This window comes from Heterostelium album (genome assembly GCF_000004825.1).
Source record: "Heterostelium album PN500 unplaced genomic scaffold PPL_scaffold1, whole genome shotgun sequence".
In the NCBI taxonomy this organism is placed as follows: Eukaryota; Evosea; class Eumycetozoa; order Acytosteliales; family Acytosteliaceae; genus Heterostelium; species Heterostelium album.
Window position 1 is genome coordinate 212,878 of NW_008805063.1, and position 19,946 is coordinate 232,823.

General features: G+C 30.8%; 8 protein-coding genes across 8 annotated transcripts; 3 read left to right on the forward strand and 5 right to left on the reverse strand.

The window, feature by feature from the left end:
- Positions 1–115: 115 nt before the first annotated feature.
- PPL_00160 (uncharacterized protein) lies at positions 116–722 on the reverse strand (the record flags this gene model as incomplete). Its single annotated transcript, XM_020571199.1, has 4 exons — positions 116–119; positions 195–264; positions 289–555; positions 644–722. 4 exons carry the CDS (start codon positions 720–722, stop codon positions 116–118), a joined length of 420 nt encoding a protein of 139 aa, XP_020438473.1.
- Positions 723–1,533: 811 nt separating this feature from the next.
- PPL_00161 (uncharacterized protein) lies at positions 1,534–2,842 on the forward strand (the record flags this gene model as incomplete). The annotated part of the gene is made up of 2 exons (XM_020571200.1): positions 1,534–1,684; positions 1,752–2,842. The coding sequence occupies 2 exons, from the start codon at positions 1,534–1,536 to the stop codon at positions 2,840–2,842; spliced, it is 1,242 nt and encodes a 413-aa protein (XP_020438474.1).
- A 524-nt stretch (positions 2,843–3,366) lies between these two features.
- PPL_00162 (uncharacterized protein) lies at positions 3,367–4,814 on the reverse strand (the record flags this gene model as incomplete). The annotated part of the gene is made up of 3 exons (XM_020571201.1): positions 3,367–4,121; positions 4,209–4,454; positions 4,517–4,814. 3 exons carry the CDS (start codon positions 4,812–4,814, stop codon positions 3,367–3,369), a joined length of 1,299 nt encoding a protein of 432 aa, XP_020438475.1.
- Positions 4,815–6,181: 1,367 nt separating this feature from the next.
- On the forward strand, positions 6,182–9,949 carry PPL_00163 (uncharacterized protein; the record flags this gene model as incomplete). The annotated part of the gene is made up of 7 exons (XM_020571202.1): positions 6,182–6,466; positions 6,556–6,719; positions 6,796–7,085; positions 7,726–7,983; positions 8,086–8,342; positions 8,418–8,530; positions 8,611–9,949. 7 exons carry the CDS (start codon positions 6,182–6,184, stop codon positions 9,947–9,949), a joined length of 2,706 nt encoding a protein of 901 aa, XP_020438476.1.
- A 109-nt stretch (positions 9,950–10,058) lies between these two features.
- PPL_00164 (uncharacterized protein) lies at positions 10,059–10,315 on the reverse strand (the record flags this gene model as incomplete). The annotated part of the gene is made up of 2 exons (XM_020571203.1): positions 10,059–10,096; positions 10,132–10,315. 2 exons carry the CDS (start codon positions 10,313–10,315, stop codon positions 10,059–10,061), a joined length of 222 nt encoding a protein of 73 aa, XP_020438477.1.
- Positions 10,316–11,424: 1,109 nt separating this feature from the next.
- On the reverse strand, positions 11,425–13,737 carry chid1 (glycosyl hydrolase 18 family protein; the record flags this gene model as incomplete). Its single annotated transcript, XM_020571204.1, has 5 exons — positions 11,425–11,529; positions 11,912–12,572; positions 12,641–13,117; positions 13,505–13,527; positions 13,699–13,737. 5 exons carry the CDS (start codon positions 13,735–13,737, stop codon positions 11,425–11,427), a joined length of 1,305 nt encoding a protein of 434 aa, XP_020438478.1.
- A 124-nt stretch (positions 13,738–13,861) lies between these two features.
- PPL_00166 (uncharacterized protein) lies at positions 13,862–14,816 on the reverse strand (the record flags this gene model as incomplete). Its single annotated transcript, XM_020571205.1, has 2 exons — positions 13,862–14,329; positions 14,424–14,816. 2 exons carry the CDS (start codon positions 14,814–14,816, stop codon positions 13,862–13,864), a joined length of 861 nt encoding a protein of 286 aa, XP_020438479.1.
- A 331-nt stretch (positions 14,817–15,147) lies between these two features.
- hspB (heat shock protein) lies at positions 15,148–18,830 on the forward strand (the record flags this gene model as incomplete). The annotated part of the gene is made up of 4 exons (XM_020571206.1): positions 15,148–15,426; positions 15,497–15,624; positions 15,699–15,807; positions 16,893–18,830. The coding sequence occupies 4 exons, from the start codon at positions 15,148–15,150 to the stop codon at positions 18,828–18,830; spliced, it is 2,454 nt and encodes an 817-aa protein (XP_020438480.1).
- Between the last annotated feature and the right edge of the window lie 1,116 nt (positions 18,831–19,946).

The window sequence follows — 19,946 nt, forward strand, 5'->3', positions numbered from 1 at the left end:
ACAAAATTGCAAAAAAAAAACAAACTATTTCTTTAAGAGTACTCCCAACTAACTTGTATTCTACACTTTATTTATCTAATACATCTATCTTTATCTAAATTATCATTATCTATAACTATCTATATATATATTTATCTATTTATCTATAACTCTAGTTATACAGATTACTATGAACATCAATCTATATAACTTACATGTCTGTTGTATCTGGTAATGCTGATGATTGAATGTTACTTGTACTAGTAGTATTGTCATTTATGTTATCTTTTTCTAATTAAAATTTAATACTATTATCCAATTGTTTTATTACTATCTTTCTGTTCATTGATTTCTTTAGTTTATGTTCTTCAACGATTAGATATTGATGTAATTGCGAGAAAAATTGTTTTATCTCATTCTCTGTTGTTGGTATTGAGTCATACTCTGATGTTGATGATTTCATTTTACTCCACAACGAATCGAGTATGATTTTAGCATTTATGTTAAATTTACTCTCTTCTGTATTATCATCATCAACCACTTTATTATTATTATTGACATTTAATTCAGACAAATCTAAATTAATTAAAGATTTTCTAATATCATCGATATGATCACATTGTTTAACATGATCTGAGTTTTTATTGTTGGTGAGTGATTATACATCTTGAACACATAAACTTATTGCAATCATAACAAATAAATTCATGTGGTTTATTGTGTTGTGAACAATGATTCGTCATCTTATTATTAACAATAAGAATACTTAAAAAAAAACATATATTTTTTTTTAATAAAATCATGAAGTTCAAAAAACTATTTTCATTTTTAATTTTTTATATTTCCTTTCTCTTGGGTCGAACAGTTTATCAAATATTTTAAGATATTAGAGTTAAATCGATTGAAGTTTTACAATTTAGTGAAAGTACAGTGGAGAGAAACGGATTTGGACAGTTGCCATCGACCTACACAACAATGATAATTACACTCTGATTAACTCGTACTTTTAGCATCCCGGAAAAATAAAAAAAAATTCAAATTAAATAACAATCACACATTAAACCCACCAAAAAAAAAAAAAAAAAAAATAAAAATAAAAGCTAATCACAAAAGAGAGCGTATAGTGACCTCTCTCCACAGTGAAATTCGTACTTTTAGCTTTTTTAGCTATTTTTTTAATATATTTTAATAATATTTATAAATAATAAATAGAAAATGATTCTCTATAAATTATATTATAGATATATAAAAATTTTTATATACTTATTATTGATAGGTGTAGTAGTGTGTGTGCATGCTAATTGTGGACTCCAATATAACCACTCTTCCAGTAGATCAAGACATTATAAGAAAGAACACAAGCAACCCTGCCAACAATCTTGTGATTACTGTTCCAACACGGCAACAACCAAAGTATCAGTTTGTAGACATCGCAGCTGTACCAGTGGAAAGAAATATAGTGTATCAAATTTGTCAAAACATGAGAAAAGAAAAAAATACCATTCTAATTGTGGTATTTCATCTGGATGCTTACCATGTATTGAGTTAGAGAAAATGCGAAACGCAAGAGATGATATTCCAATTGCAAAGCTGGCACAATTGAAAGATGAGTTACTGATTCCAGATGGCTGGTGGTCTCATCTGCGCCAAACCTTTAAACTATCGAGGAATTATTCATTAGCAAAAGTAAAGAAAGTGCAACAGGGTAAGTTAATATTATTTAAATAACAAATATTCTCTTTAGTATGTTCATTACCTTTATGATAATACAGAAACATTGGAGAATGTTCAGTTTCTATCGAGAGAAGAGGGAAAGCGTTCGTACACCAGTCTTAAAGATCTACTAAAGTTGGCGTTTAACAGAGAGTTTCCGGTAGGCAGCCAAGTGCCACAAAACATTTCAACCGCGGTTACCAGTACCACTAGAGTGGTCACTACCAATACCCAGCAAGTTAATGAAGATCTAGGGAATGACGATGGGTCAATCCATTCATCTGATCGGTATAGAAGTGAAGGAGATGACGACGAAGATGTAGCTCATCATTTGATGATGATGATGGCTAGGATCCGTAACGGATCTGTTGCCTCTGATGATGGTGAGGTTGTTGGCGATGGTTTTCTTGGATTTGAAGACCAAGATGATGACCATGAAAATGGAAATGACAATGGATATTCTGATGAGCCAAACCTAATGAATGATCCAAGCATTACCAATGCGGTTGCTACCACTACCACTGCCTCTGTTACTACAACTGCTGCTGCTGCTACTACTACTACTACTACTGCTACTACTACTGCTACAACTAGAGTTTCAACTTTCGCGAACCAACAACCATTAATTAACGAAAATCTTTTGCCTATTCCTGCCTTCTCTGTAGGTGAGAGTGTTTATGGAAAAGCGGTCAATGGAAGAGACTTTGGGACATGGTGGCCTGCTACTGTCAAAAGCATTGAATACAGCAACGAAAACAACGAATGGTGTTATACTATTAAGTTTAAGAAAGGAAATGAAGGTTTAGAAACATTAATAGGTCACAACTTAGTAACAATAGATGAGGATAAAGAGTTCACAGTCAATAACATAAAAGATAGATTGGATGTTTTGGTGTTTGATAAAACAACAAAAAAATACTATAAAGGTGAAATAATAGAAGGTACTGAACAATCTAATACAAGAAAAAGAAAGGTGACTGCGATAGAAGTAGCATGTGAAGGTACAAATAATTATGATTTAAATAATATTCTTAATTCCACAGGTATACAAATCAGTAAAGAAAGAAAGAGAAATGAGTTTTTAAGAGTAGAACCATTCACAATTGAATATTTTTTACAAGATATTTACCCAATAATAAAATCTATATAAATTATCTAATATAAAATTATTGTTTATTGACTTTTCTTATTTAAATAAATTTATTAACTATTAATTCATTGCATATTCTAATAGTAGTAATAAAAAGAAATGATCAACAAAAAAAAATCTATTTTGGCAAAAAAAGGTTGCGCACCAAATTTGCACAATGATCAATATCACAATTTTCAAAATTGGAAGGTTTGTATTTTTCATGTAAAAATTAAAATTTGAAAAATTAATGTGTGGTTAATGAGGATTCTAATTGTACTATAAATTCAGAGTGTTTCTGCTGATTAGAGAAATCGATATCATTGCAGAGTTGATCGAGCTGCTTAGTAACAATAGTACATCGTCATCCACACGACTAAAGATACAGCCTGTAGATGAATAAATAACTACACCAACACGACAAAACTGTTGTGTTTTTTTTAAACAATACAACATCAAGTAAGTAAAGATTTAAAATAGAAAATTAATAAAAAATACGAGATGTTACTGGTGTGATATCACAAACACAAGTATTATAATAATGTTTATTTAATTCTAGTAAAAGACAACATCTGATTGGAATTGATTGTATATGAGAAATCAATGAAGGAATTATGGAGCATTGTTGTTGCGTAACTTCCAGCTGGTGAGATTCTCCAATTGATAGTTCCATTGACAGTGGTTGTTTTCATTCCAAAGATACCAATTGGAAGAATATTGGGTGTGGTGACAAATACTGGATCAACAATATCTTGAGTACTGTTGTTGTTCAATCTTCCAACGACGGTTGTGTAGTTGACTCCTTGACCGTTGTTCCACTGAGAGGTGATAGTTTGAGTGATGATTGGGTAGGCCAATGGATTGGGTGTTTGAGTTGGCTCTGGTGTGACAATGACAGAGTCCCAATGGTTACAGAAGGTTTCCAAGTTGAATCCAAAATATCTTTGATGATAAAGGAACGGCTGCCATGTGTCTAAATAACAGTAAGAGCCTTCAAAGAATGAACATGAATCACTACAGGACGGATCTTCAGTTGTCGGACAGACTTTGTAAATACTGTTAGATGGTGGAACTGTAAATTGACCTTCAGCCACAGTTACGTCGACCCAAACTTCCTCGTTTACATGTTGGTAATGGGTGAAAAAATCGCCTTCGAATGGCACATGTGGAATTACATCCTCAAAGTTGACAAAACGAAGAGTATTTGGAACTCTACTGTCGTAGTAATTGGCAAACTCTGCATTTCCAACACGTGGCGATCCATATGTATTTACAGTAACATGGAGACCTGGGTAAGTATCTACAAAATATAAGGCAGCAAGAGCTAAATGGGTGGAGAACTTTTAGTATTGATGATTCTCAAATCTTTAAAAAGATTTATACTTACTAGCGATAGCACCTCCAAGACTGTGTCCAGAAATTTGAAGATTACATGGATTACTGGAGCAATCGGTATTCAAAAGAAGATATAAAGAGTTGATAACAGCTGGTTGAAGGTCGTTCCAAGCATCAAAGAATCCAAGAGATACTTTAGAATTTGGTACATTTATAGAGTAGTCGGCCTCAATAAAAATGGATAGAGCATCATAATACCAGTTATAGGTATTATTAGAACCACGGAAAGTAAGGTAATCTATAATAATTGAAATAAGTTTCTTATAAAAATAAAAATAAAAGTATTTAGAATTTACTTACAATTATTATCTTTAACAGCGACATAATGAAGAATATCAGCCCAACCTGTAGAAGTGGTCTCTTGAATACTATTAACTTGAGCATTGAGAACTTGGAATCCTTGGAAGAAATTACCCGTATTTGGATTACAAATATAACTATTGCAATTCCAATTCTGGATAGTTGTTAGTGGACAATAGGCAGTATAACTCATAATGAGAGTATTGTAGGCATTGCTCCAAACTGCGGGTGTGAGTTGTGATTGTCCTATTGCTACAATTGCACAAAGAATAATTAAAGATGATTTTAAATTAAACATTATATTATTCAAATATTGTTATTTAATATTATATGCAATGAAATATTTTTGAAAGTGAAGAGATCAAATCAGATTTATAGTTTTTCCAAAATGAGGGATAACTATAATTGTACCTCTAGTTTTATTTTCTAGAAAGATATTAAACTAGAACTGCAACGTAGTACAGGGAGATAGATATTAGTCTATTCAGTAATCAAAGATTTTCGGATGAAACCAAAAATTTTGATAAAACAATTAACAATGTATATCCCTATGAAGCAAATATAAATATATCTCATAAAAAATATTATATTTTTGAAGGTCTATCTCACATAGAAAATAGTGTACCAGGAGATATGAAATTGCATATTGAATGTTGACATTGTTTATGTTTTTTTTTCCAAACATTGTAAACATGTCAAGTTGATAGGAAGTTAATGGGGTGATATATTGTTTGATATCGTCCTCCAATGAAATCATAAATGAATAAGAAAAAATTGCAAACATAAAAAATGAGATAAAATCAAATTGATCCCAATGTTTGCAAACAAAAAATCAAAAAAAGTTGAGGGATGAAATCATACCTTTCGACGTGGACATGATTATCAATTTAAAATAATTAAATAAAAAAACAATCATCCATTAAAAATATCTCTTTTTCCAGTTTTGTTTGTCTTTCTATTTCTTTTCCAACCACTAAACAACAAGGCTAAAACAACTTCTAACTTGATCATCTATATTGTTTTTGATTTCATTTTTATTTTTAGATTCTTTTAAGAACCTCCAACTACTTTGATTAGAGTATCTTTTTAATAGATATGATCACAGGTCAAACAATTTATAACTTGCCTATTCACATGATTTAGTTGTTTCAATATTGTAACTTCTAAATTTACTTCAAATTACTTTAATATTCAATATCTAAACTTAAAAGAAAGAAATCTATTTTCTCTCTCAGTAATCATCTAATTTAGTACTCTATATGAATCTTTCATTAAAATCTCAATAAAACAACTAAATTACCTACTTATTGTTGCAGATTAGTACCTGAATATGAATATTGAATTTGAAAAATTGGTGTTGTAAAACTATAATTTTTGTTTTTTTTTGTAAATTGATAGTAGGTGATTTCTTGATTGTGAATTTCATCCAATGAAAACAAGTGCTTTCTAGAAAATGTGAAAAAACAAATCAAATTTATGATCCGAAATGCAAAGTTTGCAAATAAAAAAAGTCATTAAATTTTTCATCCCTCATCAATCATATACAAATAGTGCAAACAACTCCAATTTTTGATAAAAAATATCTTTTTTCACCAATAAATTAAAAACAAATTTTCTTCAAATTCTTTTCTATTTGTTTTTTTCCAACTACCAACAACAACAACAATGATAAAACAGCCTCTATCATTAACATCATCTCTATTGCTATTGATTTCATTTTTAAGTTGCAGTGTAGATTCATCACAAACACCTCCAACCACTTTGACAACATTCTATCAAAGTAACGTTACACAAGTAGACTTGATCACAGGTGAAACACTTTATAATTTTCCTATTCAACAAAATCTTCGTGTGTTTTCGTTGTTCCAATGTTCTGGTGATGATTATATAATATTAACTTTTGAACTTAGTGATTTTGGTTCTTATAATATTTCTATTTTGGATATTGAAGTAAGTTGAAATCATGATCTAACCCTTCTTTGTCATATGACACTTTTCAAAAACATCAATAACTAATATTTATTTAAATATACTTTAAGTCCAAGACATTAACAACCAAAGCTCAATTCACAGTCCCTCATAATTTTTATGTTTCCTATCAATTTAACTCAATTGATCTTTCGAGTGGTCAAGCATTCACCGCAACATGTGACGAAGATCTGATCCCACGTATATCAATCTTTAATTTGAATAATCAATCTGCGTAAGAATAATCAACTACTAATGAAATAACATATCATAACTACCTGAACTAACTTACTCTCATAATAATAAACCAGTTATGATATACGTCTCACTGAGATGAGTTGTTTAAATAGAGCTCTCGGACAATATGATAGCAGCACACAAACCTACTATATTTACAGTGATGAATCAAGAACACAGCTAACTTTTGGTGAGTACTCATTGGTGACCAATAGCTTAACTCAACGACAGTACCCATACAAGATGGAGGGCTATGGTTATGTCCAACAAGTTTTTATCTATCAATCCACTCTCTATCTTTGTGTCCTCCAACCTTACTTTTTTGAAATTATAGCGATAGACATTGGCACAAACAAAATGCAAAGCATATTCAAGAAGGATCAGATATATACAGACGCCCAGTTCATGTTTGATCAAAACGGATATATATTGGCATTACTTAATCAAAATGACACACCCTATTTGTACACAATCAATCTCGATACTCTTCAATCGACCTCCAAATCTATGGAAATACAAGACCTAACTATTTTCAATAACTTTAACCAGAATACATTCTGTGCACAATAATATTAATAAAATTATATCAAACTAAAAAAAATGACTTTAATAGTATTTACATTATTTCACTTCTTGTTTTAATTTACCAAAACAAACGATCGTTTTTATTCTTATGTATCAATATCTGAGATTTCTATAGATACTAAAAACCTTTTATTTTATCATATAAAACGATATTTATTGTAGTTGCAACTCTATTATTAATTATTTTTGTATTGTAGACAAAGATAGTATTATAATTATGCAATCAAAAATGATTAGTTTATATTTCATCTGACTTTCCAAAGTTGTGTCAAAAGGAAGATTAAAAAAAAAAAAAAAGAAAAAAGGATAAAAAAAATTTAAATTCAAAACGAACGAAAGTTTAAACTAAGCTAAGTTTTATTTATTTATTTAATTCAATTTATATATTAGTTATTTTTAATAGAAGTTTTTATATATAGAAATGAAGTTGACGGCAGATAAACTCATTGAGTCATATCCAGATCTATCTACTGTCAAAACTATCATTTACACAGAGAAGGGTGTCGATGCTATTGGTGATCTTAGCAGTTGTTTGGACCTAAAGAAGATCGATCTCTCAAAGAATGAGATGACCGCATTCCAAGGTTTGAAAGACGTTCTCTCTCTTGAGCATCTAAACGTATCACACAACAAACTAGAGCGTATGTTTGATGTTAAAGCAATGACAAAACTTAAAGGTAAATTAATAATAATAATGAATAATAATCAGTTATTATAATAATAATATTGTTGTGTAACATTTCAAATCTAACTGTACTTTATTATTTATTATATTTTAGTATTCAATGGTTCGAATAATAATATAAAGAGAATAGAAGGTGTTATGAAGCTATCGAATTTGAATGCTTTGATTTTGAATAACAATAAGATTGGAATGATCGAGAACATGGAGTATCTAACCAGTCTAAACACATTGGTATTGTCACACAACCAGATAGAGCATATTCAAGGAATCAAATTCCTAAAGGAACTTACAAAGCTGTCCATTTCAAATAATGAAATCAAACATCTACCTGATATTAGTACAAATCTAAAGGTAATTTATTATTCACTAAAACAAAATGAAACGAAACGAAACTAATTCATTCTCAATGATTTACTTATTATATAGCTTAAAGAACTTAGAGTTGCAAATAACAAGATATTTACTATTGATCCAAAGATTATGATGTTGTTCAATCTTCAAATCATTGATTTATCTCATAATTTGATTCAATCATACAAGTAAGATTAAAAAAACATAAATGATCATCGATATCTATGTTAATATTAATGTCTTATTATTAATAATATTAATAATATAGGGATATTGAACCATTGTCAAAGCTAAAGAGTTTAAAGAGTCTCAGTTTAATTGGAAACAAGATCACAACGTTAGAGGATTACAAGGAGAAGATGAAGGAGATGTTCCCACAATTGGATAGCTTGGACGGTAAACCATTCTCTGAGAGTCTTATCAACAAGCACAAGAAGAGAAAGGAGAATACCGAGAAGAGAGAGTTTATCACAAAGAGAAAAGAAAGAATAGAACTCTGTCAACTAAAGAAATTACAAAAGAAAGATGAATCTGATAATAGTGATAATAGTGATAATAGTGATAGTAATGACAATAGTGGTGACAGTGACAATGATAGCGAGAGTGACAGCGACAGAGAACAAAAGAAGAGAACTATGATCAATAACAAAAAGAAACAGCAACAACAACCAATTGATAATAAAAAGAAAACATTTGTAAGAGATCAGCCAATGAAAAGAGATAATAATAATCATAAGAATAGAGAAGAAAGAGATAACAATATAAATAAGAAACCAATAAGAACAAGAGATAATAATAATAGCAGTAAATTCGAAAAGAAAAACAACATTAATTTAAAGAGAAAGAATAGAGATGAAGAAGATAGTAATGAAGATCAAGAAGTAGTGACACCAAAGAAGAAGTTTGAAAAGAAGATCAATAATAGTAATAATAATAATACAAAAGAAAAGAAGATTAGTAAAATTGATAATAATAATAATAATAATACAGATAAACCAAAGAAGAAACAAAAGAAAGAGGAAGTTAAAGAGAGTGACTTTGTTAGCTTTGGTGATAGAATTAAGAGTATGGATACTGGTGATGATAGTACTACCGATGATCTCAAGAAGAAAGAGAACAACAAGAAGAAGAAACCTGTCAAGTTACAACAGACACCAGTTGCACTTCCATCGAATTCAAAGGATGACTTGGTTTCGTTTGCCGATAGTGACGATGAAGGTGCACCACGTACACAACAACCACAATATCAATATAAATTTGCATCATCTACTTCGACACCTGCAAAATCCAATAAAGATGACGATGACGACGATAAACCAAAGCAACAAAAACAACAACAACAACCAAAGAAACAGAATAAAAAACAACAAAAAGAGAGTACAACAACAACAACTGTGGCTAAAGGTAAAATCAATGCTGATGACGATGATCTTGTAAAGGAATATGAAGCAATCAAGAAGAAACAACAACAAGAAAACAAACAAAAAGATAAAGTACAAAAGAAACAACAGCAACAACAACAACCACCAGTCATTGAAAAGAAACAAGAAGAATCAAAGAAGATAACAATAGAAGATTTAATGGGATTTGCAGATGATGATTTCTAAAAAAATAAAATAACATAATAACATTAATAATAAATAGATTATAACTACTATATAACATATCTATATTTCTTTTATTTATTTTTTATCTATATTATTAAAATTGGTTGTTTTATTTTGGTATAAGATCGGCTCTAAATGTACTTCTTTCTATTAAAAATTGTTGACTCGTCCATCACATCTACTGAGACAACCATTCTTTGATTCAGTGCATCTCATGAATTTATGAGATCGGCACTCCGAGTAATCTTTAGCACAGCCTTTTCTACATTCCTCTGCATTGAACGTGCCTGATGTAATTACAATTATACATGAAAATAGAATGCTTAGAATTAATATGATCTTAATGATGTTATTGATCCACTTCATTTTTGTTTTTTTTTTTTGTTTTATCTTGATTAAGAAATGATTTGAAAGAGAGAGAATATAAACAATTTATTTGATTGTTTTGTTTTGATTAGAAAGTAGAATCTCAGATATTCTTTAGAGCTTTTTTTGTTAATTTATATGTTTAATGTTCATACTGCTTTGCTGTTGATTGTTTAAATAGAATTTGTTTTCTATTCAACTTCCGATTGTTTGAACAATCCGCCTGCTTACCAGTTCTTTTTAGCTAAAAAGAAGGTGAAAAACATATGTTAGTATTTAAAACTGGTAGAGGATCGAATCGATCATCATCATCAGTATGATAAACTACCAATATGCATTGTATTGCAAAGTATAAATATAGTGATGGTGGAATCTACTACTTTGTCCAATATCCACAAACAACTAAATGAAAGAATGAAAATGAATGTCAACTTGTTACAAGTAACAAATACCCACTTACTTCATGTTGGTCACAACCATTTTCATATCGCTTCTTTCAAGTTGTGTTCCAATATTAAAATTTGTGAAATAAAGTATATTTATATTACATCTATTCACTGCATCATCATCATCAATCAATCAATCAATCAATCATAAACCACAAACCACTACTATAGTTAATTTATTTGTTTAGTGGTACTTACAAACAACAACATTGATATCAATGTATCAACTGAAATTGTTTTGTTTTGTTTTGTTTTGTTTGTTCTGTTGTTAATGTTGTTATTGTGATTTGGTTGTTGAACAACAAACAACCATTAATTTCGAGTGTCCATTCTGTCAATTTCGTGAGACACTTTTGAATATAAATAGAAAAGTGTGACATATTACCAATCAAATTGAAATGGTGTGTCAGTATGTGCATGTGGAGTTTGTTTGAAAGTGTTATATCATAAAACAAAGTAAAATAGACTACGTTTTACTATTGTACAAACAAAAATTATTAAAACAAAAATAATAATAACATTGGGTGTTTAAATTTCAAAATATATTTTTTTGGATCAATTAACATATGTGTGTGTGATCATGATCGACTGATCTTATTTTATCTATACAAAAATCACAACTCCACAACCCAATATTATTCACACAATTGACAAATTGATTAATCACCATTCACTTTCACCATCTAAACTAAATCTAAAATAAGTTATTGGTTTGTTTGCAAAAAATCCAACTCTATCGCAACCAAAATAACAAAGTAAATGTTCAACCTGAAATGTTTGTTTGTTTATTCCTTATTTTGGATTCTGAATCTCTTTAACTTGCATGTTGTTGTTGTTGTTGTTGGTTTGAATCGTTGGTTTGGTTGTTTAAAAGTTAATATTTATTATTGTTATTGTTATTCCAATTTGAATGAATGATTAGATTTTGATTAGATTTTCAAACCACAATCTATATAATAACGACAACAACAAGAACAATAACATCAACTTTAAACATTTATATATTTATATATTATTATTCATTTATTATCTATAATAGATCATAGAAATAATTAAATCCCTTTAAATTTTATAAAATATTAATAATAAATTTAACAAATATGTTAGTTAATAGAAATATTAAAACACTAGTATTATAATTAATAATTACTTGACCAATTTCCCAGATTGCTAAAGAACATCCAGATTGTTTTGCTAATTGAATTCTCTCCTCCAAGAATAATAGTGATGGGAAGTTGACCCATTGCTCATTACCCTGATTGTTTTTGTAGGTGAATGTATGTTCGTGAGTTGATGTATCCCAGCTGATCTTCTTTGGCTTGTGACTCTTTAGCAACTCGATATACTGTCTACCGAGTATTGGACTCGCTTCCTTTCCAAACACTCCAGTGTAACCATAGAACGGTAAACCCAACATAAGCTTTGACATTGTAAACTTTCCAGTCTGCTCCAAACTCTGTACGGCGTATTGGAACATCTCCAACGGTGCCAACTGACCTCTGTTTGGATCATAATCATATGTCATCATTGAAATTCCATCACAATTACCACCCAACACTATTAAGTCTTCTACATGTACCAACTTTGTTCCTAAAGGCTTTGTAAATAACAAACAAAGTAGAGTAAGAATTAATGATAAAATATCTTTATATAATCTGAATCTTAAACATACTGGTGAAACTAAAATCAATTGTTTGTTGATAGATTTCATTTCTTTATAAAGCTTTTCAACAAAGTGATTTCTTATATTTCTATCGATATCAAAGTATGGAATGACACCTTCTAAAACCATACCATCATAATTGTAATCACTGTGTTATTAAAGTTTAGTAAAACTATTATTATTATCGATCTAATGTGATAGTAATAAGCTACTTACGTAATGAATTGAATGATTGATTTAATGAGTGAGTTTGCTTCTCTGAATGCACTGTTCAGAGTGTTTGGATTGAATCCCTCCAAGATGAAACGTGGTACTATTTTTGTTTTTCCATTGGCTTTGACTCTTGCTATCCACTTTTTATCGACATCGTGTGTGCCTTGTAGTGAGATCACTTTATCTTTGAGTGCAATCTGGTGCCATACCGGTGAGACGTGTGTAAACTTACCGCTGAACAACTCTGCTGCTTCGTAGCCACCGGAATTCCATGGGGTCACATAGGCAAGTGTCATACGATCCGCTGGGAATGTTCTCTTGTTTGTCTTTACCCAATACTTATCGGCATTGCTAACAATAGATTTATAACGAATGTTCTCACGCACCAAATTTCGTTTTCTAACATCTTGTTGTGTGGTCTGTGATTCCGATTCGTCATCGCTATCATCTACATTCGAATGTGCAGCAACACCACCATTACTATTAATAACCAACAAAACAGTTATAAAAAACAATAATAATAATAAATAATTAATTTTCATTATCCTTATTTATAAATATATATAGATATATCAAAATGATTGGTTAAAAAAAAAAAAAGTAAAATGAACTACACTCAAATTTAATTTCCTTTTTTGTGGCGGATGAAAATGATTGATGGGGTAAAAACAATGAGAGAATAAATAGTTTATTAAAATTTAATTTAACTGGATATATGGTCGATAGAATTCAAAGATTTAGGAGTGATTGCTAACTGATGCGGCTGACTTTCCAGATCCGACATAGTTTGACTTATTCGAAAAGGCGCGGTATCTCTGTGAATATATTGGTAAGAAATACAGAATATAGAGGAGATTCCAATTCTACATGAACATCTCGTAACGATCACACTGAGTAGGAGACTATGGTGTCTTCTATCTTGATCTCTGGTACTCCTACATCGAACACTGTGGATGGTCCAAAAGAGTGTCGGGTGCAATACTTATCAGATTTAACCACGATGAGCGCAAAATCACGATTGAACGAAGAGATGGAATGGCACCTGGGGATATAAAACATACGACGTAGGACATGACACCAATGGTCTGGAGATTTGTCATTGTTCATGAACACAGCAAACACTAACAGCTTATAGTCGACCATATATCCAGTAAAATTAAACGTTATTTTCTATTTATTTGGGAAATATTCCCTACTTGTTGTTTTGTTGTTAAATTTTGTAATTTATTTCTCTAGATTTACATTGATATTATTTATATTGTTGTTGTTTTTGTTGCTACTATTCTTTTCACTTTGTTTGAGCTCTCTAGCTGCATTTAGTGTTTCAAAAGCGATATCCATTTGTTGTTCCCATTTCGAAGTTTCATTTCTTGATTTTCTCATCAGTTGATCGATTCTATCTGCTTCCGATAGTTTCTTTGTGCTCTGTTTGCTATCATTATCAATAGCATTTATTGGTGTTACAAGAGTTGTAGTTGTTGCTGTTGTTGATTCTTTAGTGGTTGTAATTGGTGCAGTGGATCCACTTTGTTGTTTCATTTGATTAACTAAATCGATTGCCTCCTGTGAGAATTTCTCTTCCATCGGCTTAACAGTGATGACATCTCTCATTGAACTATCGAAATCCTTGAATGATTTTCTAACATCGAATCCCAGCCATTCCGAAACTATTTTATCATGATAATTTCTAATCTATAAAAATAAAATAAACCAAAGAATAATTATTAATTTACTACTATTATATTGATAGATATGTATTAATTTTCTCTATTTTCTAAATACTTACACCCGTTACAACAGTTTCTTTACCTTCATCATCATATTCAGATACAATCGATAAATAAAATGCCAATGTACATGTCACCGCTGTCAATATTCTACCGGTTCTAATTGAGATGAAGGGATTCACTCTTTTCTCCATCCACTCATTATTTATAAAGTGTTTATTATGTACATCGTCTACAACTACTTTCTCATTGTGTTGGTTATGACTTCCATTACTACTATTGCTGCTGTTGCTGTTACTAGCGTTAGTATTAGTGTTACTGTTGTTACTACTATTGTTGGTTGTACAATAGCTATTTCTAAAACTATTAAAATTTGATGTATGTTGATTGGGCCGTTGTTGTCTAATCCTGTACCAATTTGAAATATTCAATTTACAACTATTTAAACTCATTTTATATTGGGGTTGATAATATATATATATATATATATATATATATATATATCTTTGTTTTATTATTAATTAAAAAGTTGTTGTTGTTGTATTAAAATTAATGGAATCATAGAATTCTGATTCTGTTTGAATCACTAATTTACTCGTCAGCTGATTTTTATACAAAAAATTTAAAAAAAAATTAAAAAAATTCTTTTTAAAAAACTGACAATTTTGTCGACTATGAATAACTTTAAACAAAGTAGAATGTTTGAAGTGACATTAACATTTCATAAACCAAAACAAAATCAATCAATTAATTAATTAATTATTAATTACTTAGATATTAAATATGATTAGAAAGATATTACCAATTTCAAATAATATTATTAGAAATAGTAGTAGTAGTATCTCATTATATAAATCACATAAATCATATATAAATTGCAACAACAGTGCAGTACTTTATAGAAACATATCATATCAATCGATAAACTCAATTAGATCTCAATTACTGTCATCATCGAGAAGTGGTATTTGTCGTTTTTCAACAGCAACAGCACCAGCTCAACTATCATATGAAAGTGGTTCAAATCCATTCGAAATAACAATAACCGATCATTGTGCTGAAGTATGTAAACTTATTATTCGATTTGAAAATCAATCAACTTTACTAATTGAAAGAATAAACAACTCTATAGGAATTGAATAAAGTAACAAAAGATGTTAAGAATGCAAATTCAAAGTTGAGAGTGATGGTCGATACTGGAGGATGTAGTGGATTCCAATATATTATAAAGATTGATACAAAGGTTCAAGAGGATGATGTGTATGTATTTAACCAATATTACTTCCATTCATCAAGTTTTAACAAACTTTTTTTATTATATAAATATATCATAGAATATTTACAAAAAATGGAGCAGAAGTTATTATAGATAAAATATCATTGGATATGATGCAAGGATCAATTATCGACTATGAAAAAGAATTGATGAGAAGTTCTTTCTGTGTATCACACAACCCAAATACCATAAAATCATGTGGATGTAAAATATCTTTTGACCTCAAAAAGAAATAATAATAATAATCTATAGTTTATATATTACTAAATGGAATCGAATATCAACACAATAATTTATTAAAACAAAAAACCAATAATATAAATCAATCAATCAAATCTAAGCAAATATAATATAATACATAAATCCTCCTCCTTTATTCTTTTTTGAATTCCTCTTCTTATTCTCCTTCTTCCATCTGTTAATCTTCTTCAAACCACAAGATTAAAATTAATATCTTTTGTACAGTAAAAGAATTTAATTTCTTTTAATAAATATAAGGAATTGGGTTTAAGCATTATCATTATTAATGATCGACAAACATAAGACCAAGAAAAGTGTAGCAGTCACACAACAACTTTTTATAAAACTTGAAAATTGTCATTTTTTTTTTTTTGTTTTTCATAAGTTATTAAATAATAATATGTAAAACATTGATAGTAGGTGTACTAGTAATAAATATATGAATAAACTTAACTTTTTAATTAGATCTGTTTTGTAATTATTTTTGACTCTGACACTAACCACACCCTTTTTTTGTTTGTAGATAATCGACTGGTAGGAGATGCAACAAATTAATCTTTTAAAATTAAAAAAAACATAAAAATCTTTAAAATTTCCAAAATTTCAACTAAATTTCAATAAGATATCTGCCAAAAACATAGAAGTTCTACACGATATATCAATGAGTTTCCATTTAATCAAATTTGAAAATTAATTATTTTAGTTTTTTTGATGATTGCTATTCGTTAACATGTTCATGATCGTCTGTATTTAATCATTCAACTTTGAGGTAAGTTTAACTTTAAAACAAAGTTTTTATTATATAATTTGTATATACTTCTCTCTTTCTCATTATAAAATCTTTTTTTATATTATTTATTTATAAACCCACATATATATATATATAGTAATTATTATTATAAATTTTACTATTTTACTATATAAAATATCTTTATATATTATTAAAAAATTTTCATAAATAACAAAACAAAAAAACTAATTATTTTTTTTTAAAACTAATAACATTTTATAGATTCACACAATGTCTTCAATTGGTATTGATTTAGGAACAACTTACTCCTGTGTTGGTGTATGGCAAAACGATCGTGTCGAGATTATCGCCAACGATCAAGGTAACCGTACCACTCCATCATACGTCGCCTTCAACGACACTGAGCGTTTGATTGGTGATGCCGCCAAGAATCAAGTTGCCATGAATCCATCCAACACCATTTTCGATGCCAAGCGTTTGATCGGTCGTAAGTTCTCTGATCCAATCGTCCAATCCGATATGAAGCACTGGCCATTCAAGGTCGTCCAAAAGGAGGGTGACAAGCCATACCTCCAGGTCGAATTCAAGGGTGAAGTCAAGACTTTCTCACCAGAGGAAGTTTCATCGATGGTTTTGTTAAAGATGAAGGAAACCGCCGAAGCCTACCTCGGTAAGACCGTCAACAACGCCGTCATCACCGTTCCAGCCTACTTCAACGACTCCCAGCGTCAAGCCACCAAGGATGCCGGTATCATTGCCAAGTTGAACGTCCAACGTATCATCAACGAGCCAACCGCCGCCGCCATTGCCTACGGTCTCGAGAAGAAGTCCGAACAAGAACGTCACATTTTGATTTTCGATTTGGGTGGTGGAACTTTCGACGTTTCACTCCTCACCATCGAAGACGGTGTCTTTGAAGTCAAGGCCACCGCTGGTGACACTCATTTGGGTGGTGAAGATTTCGACAATCGTATGGTCAACCACTTTGTCGAGGAATTCAAGCGTAAACACAAGAAGGATTTGATGACCAATCAACGTGCTCTCCGTCGTTTGAGAACTGCCTGCGAGCGTGCAAAGCGTACCCTCTCTTCATCCGCTCAAGCCTCCATCGAAATCGATTCACTCTTTGAGGGTATCGACTTCTACACCTCAATCACCCGTGCTCGTTTCGAAGAGTTGAACGCCGATTTGTTCCGTGGTTGTATCGAGCCAGTCGAGAAGGTCATCCGTGACTCCAAGTTGGCCAAGGGTGCCATCAACGAAATCGTTTTGGTCGGTGGTTCCACTCGTATTCCAAAGGTACAACAATTGCTCCAAGATTTCTTCAACGGTAAGGAGTTGAACAAGTCCATCAATCCAGACGAAGCCGTTGCCTACGGTGCTGCCGTCCAAGCCGCCATTCTCTCCAACGAAGGTGGTGCTAAGGTTGCCGATTTGTTGTTGCTCGACGTTGCCCCATTGTCTATGGGTCTCGAGACTGCCGGTGGTGTCATGACTGTTTTGATCCCAAGAAACACCACCATCCCATGCAAGAAGCAACAAACCTTCTCCACCTACTCTGACAACCAACCAGGTGTCTTGATCCAAGTCTACGAAGGTGAGCGTTCCATGACCAAGGACAACAACTTGCTCGGTAAGTTCGAGTTGTCTGGTATTCCACCAGCTCCACGTGGTGTTCCACAAATCGAAGTCACCTTCGATATCGATGCCAACGGTATCTTGAACGTCTCTGCCGAAGACAAGTCCACCGGTAACAAGCATAAGATCACCATCACCAACGACAAGGGTCGTCTCTCACCAGAGCAAATCGAGCGTATGGTCAAGGAAGCCGAACAATTCAAGGCTCAAGATGAAGCTCAACGTCACAAGGTCGACGCCAAGAACAAGTTGGAGAACTACGCCTACACCATCAAATCAACCATCAAGGACGACAAGGTTGCCTCCAAGTTGTCCGAAGAGGAGAAGTCCTCCATCGAGACCGCCGCCGAAGAAACCATCAAGTGGCTCGAATCCAACCAAACCGCCGAAAGAGAGGAATTCGAACACAAGATGACCGAACTCGAAAAAGTTGTCAACCCAATCATGACCAAGATGTACCAACAATCAGGTGGTAACCCAGCTGATATGCCAGGTGGTTTCGACCCATCTGCCGCTGCCGGTGCTCAACCATCCGCTCGTCCAGAAGAAGATTTGGATTAAACGATTTTAAAAACATTTAAATAAAATATAAAATATATAAATAAATCCCCTTTTTTTAAAAAAAAAAAATAATAATAACATTATAATATTGTATATGTATTCTTTTTGTGTTAAAGATAAATATTTTCAATAATTATACTCATTTGTAAAAGATAACTAATTAATCTTTAACATTATCTCCACAAAATTTTGGAGAATGATTAAGGTTAACGGTTACCATTGAAAATTGAAGTTTATATGTCAAATTAGTTTGGCACGCATCTTGTATTAGCTTAGATTATTAATATTATATATCTTATTAATAAAAAAATTATATTGCAATTATAACTTTATTTGAACTCAAAAAAAGAAAAAAGACATTTATAGAATAAATAATTACTCATTGATATCAATACACAATTGTGTTCTTATAAAGATAAATATATATTATAACATCTAACTTTATTGTCACTTGCCTCTTTATATTTATAAGAGTTTTATTTAAATAAGTTATATAATTAATTCATTACCAAATAACAATAATAATGATTATTATTAACCTCCCAAAAACAGATTGTTGTTGTTGCTAATCATAACACCAAAAGTGATAATCATAATTAATTAGATAGAGATAGTTAATAATAATTATGTTAGTAATGAAAATAAACAACAACAATAACGTTATTGTTAGATAGTTTGTTGAAACTAGTTTCACATCAACAAACACACCACACACAACTCAATTTTTTATCAATTTTTTTTTTTTTTTTTTTTCACAAAAAATAATTTTCAATTTTTTATTTTATTTTTGAATTTTATTTTTATTTTTTTTCACTCGTGTCAAAAAGAAAGAAAAAAAAAAAAAACAAAGTCTAAGCTTCAATTCAAAGTACAACTTTTTTTTTTTGGTTCTAAAAAACAAAAAAATCCTTGTTATATTTAAAGAATCGCGCCAATAGAGAGAACAACTCAAACAACAGTGATTTAGACAACAATAATACTCAACAGTACACTACTATCATCAATCAATCGTAGCTAGCTGTTTTATCGTTATCAACAATCGTCGTTCCACTTCAGTTTCACTCTCACACTATTCACACCTTTCTTTAAATAAATAAAGAGTAAAAAAAAACAGGA